General features: G+C 40.5%; 1 protein-coding gene across 2 annotated transcripts; it reads left to right on the forward strand.

Moving 5' to 3' along the window:
• Positions 1 to 2,611: 2,611 nt before the first annotated feature.
• Positions 2,612 to 9,549, forward strand: LOC115460097 (guanine nucleotide-binding protein G(I)/G(S)/G(O) subunit gamma-11). Of its 2 annotated transcripts, none has more exons than XM_030189941.1 (3): positions 2,612 to 3,088; positions 3,204 to 3,302; positions 9,095 to 9,549. In XM_030189941.1, the coding sequence occupies exons 2-3, from the start codon at positions 3,207 to 3,209 to the stop codon at positions 9,218 to 9,220; spliced, it is 222 nt and encodes a 73-aa protein (XP_030045801.1). In that variant the 5' UTR covers positions 2,612 to 3,088; positions 3,204 to 3,206; the 3' UTR covers positions 9,221 to 9,549. The 2 variants fall into 2 exon arrangements, with proteins under 2 accessions (XP_030045801.1, XP_030045800.1); XM_030189940.1 differs by having other exon boundaries at positions 2,613 to 3,084.
• The last annotated feature ends 252 nt before the right edge of the window (positions 9,550 to 9,801 follow it).

Consider the following 9,801-nt stretch of genomic DNA (forward strand, 5'->3'; position numbering starts at 1 on the left):
CTCCATTTAGGGGCCCCAAGAGTGGGCAGTAGGAGTCTATACTAGGACTAGGGGGCCCACAATGACGCTACTAAGTGGTAAATTTAACACAAACTGGAGAAAATATTTCTTCACTCAACTTGTAATTAAACTCTGGAACTTATTGCCAGAGAATGTGGTAAAAGCAGTTAGCTTTGCAGGTTTAAAAAAAAAAAAAAGGTTTGGATAGCTTCCTAAAAGAAAAAGTCCATAAGCCATTATAAGATGAACTTGGGAAAATCCCCTGCTTATTTCTAGAATAAGCAGCATACAATGTATTGTACTGTTTGGGGATCTTGCCAGACACTTGTGACCTGGATTGACCACTGCTGGAAACAGGATACAGGCTTGATGGACCTTCAGTCTCTCCCAGTATGGCAACACTTATGTTCTTATATTTTTTAATGGAACGTAGGCACCTAGGTTCTGTTATAGAACACTAGTGTAACAGAGTATCAAAACACACCATAGAGCTGGAGTTAGTGTAGGCATCCCTAAATGTGGAGTTCTGTAAGCTATTGCTCTAATTCTATATATATAGTGCTCAAAATTGCACATGTACATATGGGCATGTACCCGATTTGTTCATACAATTGACTAACGAGCCAATTATCGCCAATAATTGGCTGCTAGTAATCAATTACTGGTGCTAATTGGCATTAATTAAAATTTGCACACACATCTTTAGTTTCCAGGATCCACATATAAATTTTATATACAGATCCCACAAGGGGACACAGCCATGGGAGGGGCACCATTTATAGAACTGAGTCCTATGTGTATAAGTGGGAGCCTCCCCTATGTACCACCTATGCTCCGTCCTTGAATTGTCTTCCTTGTGCAAATCCTCACTGGTCTCATTTGAACATCAAATATTTCCTTTGCACGTTCTTTCATGTCTAGGGTAACCAGGGAGCCAATGGTACACTTTTTTTGAAATATGAGCTCTGCTGTTACTAGTTCTTTCATTTATTTATATGTTAATACTCATATTGTTTTTATGTGGGATGTGTGACTCAGTTTTTATTCATATTTAGTGCTGAGCATACTGTTGTTATGTTATTTAATATATGCCTCTTTTACATTATATGTTCATTAAGATTTAAATCCAAGTATTATGTGATTTGTTTTAGTTATATGCTCTACCAGTGTGTCATGGGTTTCTATGCCAACTTTATATTTATATATATCTATATATGTATTTTTATATAACTTTTTATTTGTGTCACTTCTGTTATATTTTATAAATATACTTTTGTTTATGACAGTCTTTTTATGTATATGTTCTGTATTGTTTAGGGACTCCTGAAGCAGGCCTTTGTGGCTGAAACACAATTCGTGTCGAGTCCACTTGATTTTAAATAAAGCATCTGATGTGTACTTTTTAGTCCACTGGATGTGCTTGTTCTGCATCATCCTTTGTGTCACCCTCGCTGTGTTTGCCTATCTGCTATGCAAGTTAAACAGCATACTGGTATATACATGCATAGGTGCACAATTATGCACATATATGTTAGTATTCCAAACATTTGCGCATGCAGTGGGCTCAGAAATGTTAGTGCCCAGTTTATAGAATTACTCTTCACGTGCATGCAAACCGGGGCTGGAGTCAGCCCTCTAGGAAGTGTGTGATCTCTTGTACCCTTTCTGAGCTCTCAGGCTAGCCTACAATTGCAGAGGTGATATGCCATGCTTGGGATATACATCAAGGCAGTTTATAAATGAGTTTCCGTCAAACAAAAATCACTGGTCACATGAAACGACAGCAAGTTAAAAGTAAAGCATGGAAAATAATCATGGACAACGAAGAATGAATACACTCCCAACCATAAAAATACCTGCAAATAACATCTACATGACACCTTTAATGCCAGAGAGGCTGTTAGGCAATTAAGGAGCAAATATATATATGCCAAAATGTTTATTTTCCTCTGCAGCCATATCAAGTTTCCACCACTGTAGTTCTCACTACTTTATACCTTCTTATACTTTGCATTTTATTGTGGCAGGAAATATGAGTTATTGAATGTGTGTATTCCTGCAGCTTTTTCTCCCACCACATTTTTCCTCTTAAAGAAAGACCCCATGAGTGTTTCAGAGGATGCTGAAATAAAGCTGAGCAGACATTGACGTGTAGGCAAGCAATTTCAGGGTTTTGACCTTACTTCATTCTGATGTCACACAGATCATGCTCTGTGGCTTCCTCTGCTCTCTGCTGGGTTTGGAGCCTTGCTGACCACACATCCAAGCCAAGCCAGGCCAGACCAGGCTGTCATCAACCGCACTCCAGCATGTACTTTTACTGGTAGTTAGCGTACAGATGATTTCATAACCGTATGAAAGAAAATAGACAAAGATAAACGTATCCAGAGAAAAAAACATGAAATGAAGTTTAATGCCTTCAATGAGAATGGGAATCTCTCATTTCTTTGTTCTGAATAACAGATTAGTCATATTTCTGAAGTTTCCTTTGCACCAGTGTAACTAACACACATACACACAAACATACGCACAGCATCCCAAATGTTTCCTTAAAATCCGTTTCCTTTTCCACATGCGTGCCAAATGCACCTCCCTAGTTATTCATTTTAAAAGAAAGCCTGTTAAGGCACGATTTCCCCACCCCGTGTAGCCATCCGTTCCCAGGTATTCTGGTATGTACTACTACAGTACACTTTTAATGACGTGACATGCTATTCTATACCATATGTTCCTATGCTAATACCAGATTAAGTGCTCTGGGTGTTTGCTGGGTTTATTCCGTTTTGCCTATGGAACGCTAATTATGTTTGCAAAAGTAGCGAAAACTCTGTATACCCAAACCAAAACCGGAACAGCTAAAATAAAAGTTTGCACTAACAAGGCTAAGGGAAAATAGGCTAAACGCGCATTCCCGTGGAATGAGGGGTTCAAATCCTTAATCAGATTAGGGGGGCGATCAAGCAGATTAGTTAAAACACCCAGCTGCAGTCGTTGGAGTGGTTTTTTAGGGAAGGTGGTCGAGGAGGCTGCTGGAGAGGAAGTCGCCGCTTCAGGGAAGACAGACGGGACAGCTGAAGAAAAAAAGTAAGTTAATATCCTCGGAGACTCTCGCGTAGGGGGACTCTGCAATTATAAACGCCTATTTTGACCGCTGCCCGTAAAACTTCTTCAGCGTGTGGTGTCCCTTTTTTTCCCCCTATCAGAAAATGCCAGTGATCAACATTGAGGATTTAACAGAAAAGGATAAACTGAAAATGGAGGTTGAACAGCTCAAGAAAGAAGTGAAAATTGAAAGGCAACTGGTAAGTAAATCCCTCTCTCTCCCCCAGACATTTCAGGGATATTTGGACTAAAAGGGGCTCATCACCCCCCCCCCCCCCCCCCCCGCACACTTTGTGCGTTTATTTTCATAACTATTACAGTACTGACACACACATACACTGTGATTTGAGATGCAGATGTTAGCTTGGAAAGTGGGCATGTTTTCAGCCTCGGTGGAGTCTGGTTTTCACAAACAAAAATACAAGTTTTGAGTTTTAAAAAGAAAAACTGCATTGTGATATACGTCTGAACAACTCAGAGGGGGCTGAGGGATAACTGCGATGCGAAAGTACCAGCACGCCTGATTATCATCCTTGTGGGGCTTTCATGCCAGGAAGCTCTGGCCTGCTTTTCACTTTCCTTTCCGGAGAAATCAGGAGGGAATGGTGACTAGGGATGTAGTTTGACTTCTTCATCCAAAGATAGCAGCCGCCTCCAGTAGTCCAGGGTGTAATACTCAGATTCTCAGGACAGGTTGACGTCAAGCTACCAAAATCACTGCTCGGTTTCTCGGAGCTCAGTTGCCAAAGTTCTGTGTAAAATCATTCCTACGAACCCGAGGGTGAAGGGGGGGGGGGAGGGGGGTAGGGAATCAAACTCTAAAGAACAGTATATTACAGCTTAAAAACAAAATAAACCAAGCAACACTATTACTTTTGTGTTCAGCTGGAGACAGAAATCAGAGAATAAGAATACGGGGAACGATAGAAAATACAAACCTTGGGGATAAAGAACATGTCCAAAAATATGACGACTGGAAAAAAAAAAGTACATCGTGAAATAGGTGTGTAATTCTCTAATATTTTTCTACTTCACGCCGTACAAATTCAAACATTAAACAACATGTAAAATGGCAGACCATTTTCATTACATTGCTCAGGTGGGACTCATTTGTTCTCAGTTACATTAATAAACGTATTTTGCTGTAACAAGAGTTGCTCATTCTCAATAGCAGGGCCGGTCCAGTGGAAACAATTCCCTATGGCTTTAAGTGGGGGGGGGGGGGGGGGGGGGGGGGGTGACAAACACACCTTCTTGGCAGTTGAAAGCATTGGATTGCCCAAGCTTTTGCTTAGACAGAATTCAAGGAAGAGAAAAGTAAATTTATGTGCCCTGATGTATCCATCCCTCTGGCAGTCCGCTTCATTGGGAAAGGCGAATGCATTTTGTCTGCCTTTCATTAAACGGGAGATTATGTCATGATTGCTACAAAATTCAGTCATAATGCACAGAACTGTAAATTCTGGAATCCGACGGGGAGGGGGCGGAGGGGGATAAAATGTCTATTGCAAAGGTATTTTCCTAAATACTGTTCTGTGGAGTATTTGGTCAATGCCTTTCTAAAAAGAAATTCTGAGGTAAAACAGCATACTTATTGGGCACTCAGGCGTGCTTATTTACATATAAGGTAAGCCTTTGACTATTTTGTTAACTGACAGCCACTAGTGTCTTTATAATGAGTATAATTTAAATACTCCACAAACTACATTTTCATTATTAGTGGGTGCTGGCCTGCCTTCATTTGAAACTTGTTGGGTGCCAGTAATCTGATGTATCTGTTAACATTTTTGCTGTTGGTGTACCTTGAAACTGCAGGAGCTATGGAACTGCTATTCTTAAATGCTGTACCAACAGATAGTATTTTCCTTGTATGGTATCAGCTGATTAAATATATACCGTGTTTCCCCAAAAATAAGACCTAGTAGAGGTCTTGCTGTAATTGGAAAATATAAGGCCTCCCCCGAAAATAAGACCTAGCAAAGTTTTTCTTTTAAAGCAGGGCCGCCGAGAGCCGGACAAGGCCGCCCCCCCCCCCCCCCCGAGGTCACCCCCTCCACCCGAGATCGTCCTCCCACCCGAGATTGCCAGCCCCCCTCCACCCACCCTCCATTGCTCCCGGAACTAACCTGCAGCGTCACTTTTCACCTTCGCACTTGCAGCAAGCAGCAGCAGGGCAGACCTCTCCTTCCTTCCGTGCCCCGCCCTTGCAGACGTTACGTCAGGCGAGGGCGGGACACGGAAGGAAGGAGTGGCCTGCCCTGCTGCTGCTTGCTGAGAGTGCAAAGGTGAAAGGAAGCGTTTAAGAGGTTAGTTCCGGGAGCGACTCAGGGTGGGTGGAGGGGGGGCGGTGATCTCGGGTGGGGGGTGACCCCGATGTTTCTCTGAAAAATAAGGCATCCCCTGAAAATAAGACCTAGTGCATTTTGGGGAGCAAAACTTAATATAAGACAGTGTCTTATTTTCGGGGAAACACAGTACTTTTGGAGTGGAGGAGTGGCCTAGTGGTTAGAGCACCAGTCTTGCAATCCAGAGGTGGCCAGTTCAAATCCCACTGCAGCTCCTTGTGATCTTGGGCAAGTCACTTAATTCTCCATTGCCTCAGGTACAAACTTAGATTGTGAGCCCTCCTGGGACAGAGAAATATCCAGTATACCTGAATGTAACTCACCTTGAGCTACTACTGAAAAAGGTGTAAGCAAAATCTAAATAAATAAATACTGCAGCATACTGGCCACAGGATCTTTACAGTCTCTATATGATTTTCATCATCAGTTAAGACAAGTGAATCTTATAGAGTACATTTCATAAGAAAGTAGTGGTTCCCAACCCAGTCCACAGGGCACATCCCAGCCAGTCTAATTTTCAGGGTATGGGCAATCATAGGAGCCATCTTTGTGGGTACTGTGGGTGCTTGAGCACCCCCTGTATTGAGAAAATTCCTTGTATGTGTCCAGGGATGGGTTATTTCCACTGGGCTTAACACCTCCAATCATTTAGAAAAGTTGGCTCCTATGAGGGCAATGAATATGCAAAAGACAAATTTGCATACAACAGAGACAGTGCATGCAAATCTGTATCATGAATATTCATTGTGGATATCCTGAAAACCTAACTGGCTGAGTGTGTGCAAAGAACTGGGTTGGGATTGAGAACCCCGGCATTATACTTTAGGAATGTAAAACTCACCTTGCTGTGCTCTGCTCTGTACTTTCTTTGAGTGAAAGGAAATCTTAAATTATGAAAGACAAAAATTCTACCCAGAACGAAAGGAGCCTACTCTCCAGGCCATGTTTGGATACAGGTCTATGATCCACAAATTTTATTTATTTATTGGGATTTATTAACCACCATTATGAAGTGATTCTGCCAAGGTAATGTACAGTAGGTACAGTTTAACATCAAACTTACAATTTTGTTAACAGCATAACAATAGTAAAATAAACAAGTATAAACATAAATACAATGAAAGAAGAAAACCTGAAAACAGTAAATTGAAACCTAGTAATAGGACCATCATGAAATAGGATCAAAAATATACACATTTAACAGCACCAACATTTAACAGCCTGTCATGAGTGGGAAAGTGCGGGGTACAAATGTAACAAAACAAAAAGAAATAACAGAGATATAATACAATGTACACAAATCTGCATGATCTTGATCATCTGAAACCTTCATCATTACATTCCTTACATGCCCCCTCCTATGTCTTGAAAATACAACAGGACACCAAACAACAAACACACACATATACACTTAGGAGGGAAATTCTATAAATCATGCCCAAATTTGGGCACCAAACAAAAACCACAATCAACGCTGGTCTATAAATGGTGCTCCGAGTTGGGCACTATTTATAGAATAGCACTTACCTCTGAGATATATGCCCAACTTTTAGTTACAAGCATGTACACCAACTGAAAGCTGCTGTAAATCTTGGTTTGTAAATTAGGCACAGTTCTCCCAAATTCCATAACTCTGCATTCATCTCTAGTGGACACCCCTGACCCCCCCCCCCCCATGCCCCTCCCATGGCCATGCTCCTTTTTCAAGTTGTGTACTAAGAGCCCCTTTTACAAAGACGTGCTAGTGTTTTTAGCACGTGCTAAAAATAAGTGTGTGCTACATGTTAGAGATGCCCATATATTCCTATGACGTTTCACTAGGCATATAACTACTTATACTAATAAAGGGAGTAGTAAATTAATTATCATTTGTTAGTACTCAGCTTCAACCTTAACTTGGTAGTATCATATTCAGTGATACCCTTTAATTGGATCATCAGATCCGGGCATCTACCTCTGTAACGGCTAGAATGAGCCAAGCATATCTTGGAGGTAGTGTCATAATACTCATTCTTCAGTAACCGAGTCTCCATCATGCATACTGAAGAATAAAAGAGTAATACTCAAAACAAGCTAAGTATCTAGCTATTAAGTTTACTGATAACTAATGAAAAAGATAAAAACTTTTGAAAAATATAATAGAATAAGAGGATCTATGAGGATTACGACACTACCTCTAAGATATGCTTGGCTCATTCTAGCCGTTACAGAGGTAGATGCGCGGATCTGATGATCCAATTAAAGGGTATCACTGAACCAGACTACTGAATATGATATTACCAAGTTAAGGTTGAAGCTGAGTACTAACAAATGATAATTCATATATTCCTATGGGCATCTCTGGCATTTAGTACATGCTAATCATTAGCACATTCTAAAAATGCAAGTGCGCCTTTGTAAAGGACCCTCTAAAGGATTTACACGCACAACTTTATAGAATAGCGCTTAACAAGATGCACACATAAATCCTAACTTTTGACAATGCCAATAATTGGTTGTTAGGGCACAATTATTAGCACTAATTGGCTTGTTTCCCAATTAAATTTATTTATTTATTAGGATTTATTTACCACCTTTTGGAAGGAATTCACTCAAGGTGGTGTACATTAGACAATTGCAGCAGTAAAAATATTCAAAAGCAATACAAAGTATGACATAATATACCACTTACAATGTCAACACAATACGTAACAGAACATTATAATTGATAGCGAAGGGTAAAGCAAAGATGTAACACATAGAAGGGTAAGACAGTAGGAAGAGTTAGAATGTAAGGTGCTTGATTTAAAGAAAGTTGCACATGAGGTCAGAGAAATGGTTAAATATTATCTCAGCTAGGGTAGGAGTGGATAATTGCTGCAAAAATTGGGCACATAGTGAACCCATAAGCCTTTTTTCTCTTTGGAAAGTAAGATAATAAAAATGTGACCATGTTGTAAAATACAATGGCTTTTCCCATACTTGCCATAGGAAATGGGATACAATGGGATTGAGAAACCATTCAGTGAGTTTTTAGCTTTTTTCTGCTGTCCAACTCTAGGACCCTTTTACAAAGGCATGGGAGGGCTAATGCATGGGTAGCATGCACCCAATCAGCACCACTGCCAGGGTAGCGCTTGCGCCCGGTAGTAATTCCAAGTTTGGCATGCACCAAATCCTGCTGTAGAAAATAATTTTCTACTGCAGGGAGCATTCTGCATGGTTACCACATGGATAGTGCGAGAGCCCTTACTGCTAGGTCAATGGGTGGCAGTAAGGGCTCAGGCCGTAAATAGGCATGCGCTAGTTTTAATATTAGCGCAAGCCCATTTCCTGGCCCATTAAAAACTAGCCTTTTTCCCAGTCATGGTAAAAAATGGCCCAGAGCCTGTCTTAAAGATGTACCCACAGTACCGTGGCTTTGTATAAAGACCCCTCTGTTTTTTAGGAATAAATCCTGAGTTACCCCAAAAGGATACTGAGGTAGTGGGTCATATTGCTCTGGTTAGATGTAGTTCATTAATAGAAATGATTTTCAGGCCTGAAGGAGGAGGTACCAATTTGACTTTTTCAGGCACAAGTTACTCAGTGATCAGATGCAAGTTCTGATGTGTTATGTAACTAATCACAATAGTCGGAAGCTCTATGTATTTGTTCTTTGGTTTAAGGTATCCAAGTGTTCTGAAGAAATTAAGAATTACATTGAAGAAAATTCTGGAGAGGATCCTCTGGTGAAGGGTATTCCTGAGGATAAGAATCCCTTCAAGGAGAAAGGAGCCTGTATCATTGCTTAAGGATCCTGCTACACCATCTGTGAACACCGTGTCCTAGATATACTAACCCTACAAGTGGATTCATAAATCAGGTTCCACCTCCAATCAACAATCTTGTTCACTGACTAAAGTACGATTGTACCTCTGACTTTTCCTTTAGCAGTTTTCCCTTAATGGTTAGATACATCCATGTTCAGATGTGGCTTATGTCACCGTCCTGATCAGATATAGGATTATGCTTTTTAGTTTGGTCTCTTTGATTAAATACACATGTACACAACCAACTACCTTCATTTTTACAGACTAAATTAAAGATGCTACTGAGTACAATAAAATAATATGTTGAATAATCCTGGTATCATTGAATTCTTCTGTGGTTTTCTCCACTGGAATTAAATTGGAACATAATTAATATTTAGGGGGTCTTTAACTAAAGGTTAGATCGAGTTATCTGCAGCAGTTCCCATTTTATTCCTATGGGCCCTGCTGCAGATAACTCAGGCTAATCTTTAGTAAAAGACCCCCTAAGCCAGTTAGAGTCTTAAAAAATGTGATTTGCTTTGTTTTGAATAAAGAAGAGTGATACATATGGCCTAAGACCT

This window comes from Microcaecilia unicolor, chromosome 1 (assembly GCF_901765095.1).
Source record: "Microcaecilia unicolor chromosome 1, aMicUni1.1, whole genome shotgun sequence".
Lineage (NCBI taxonomy): Eukaryota > Metazoa > Chordata > Amphibia > Gymnophiona > Siphonopidae > Microcaecilia > Microcaecilia unicolor.

Coding starts and splice junctions, on each gene's coding strand:
- LOC115460097 (XM_030189941.1), top strand. CDS start 3,207: ATGCCAGTGATCAACATTGAGGATTTAACAGAAAAGGATAAACTGAAA. Junction 3,303..9,094: donor TGAAAATTGAAAGGCAACTG/GTAAGTAAATCC, acceptor CTTTGGTTTAAG/GTATCCAAGTGTTCTGAAGA.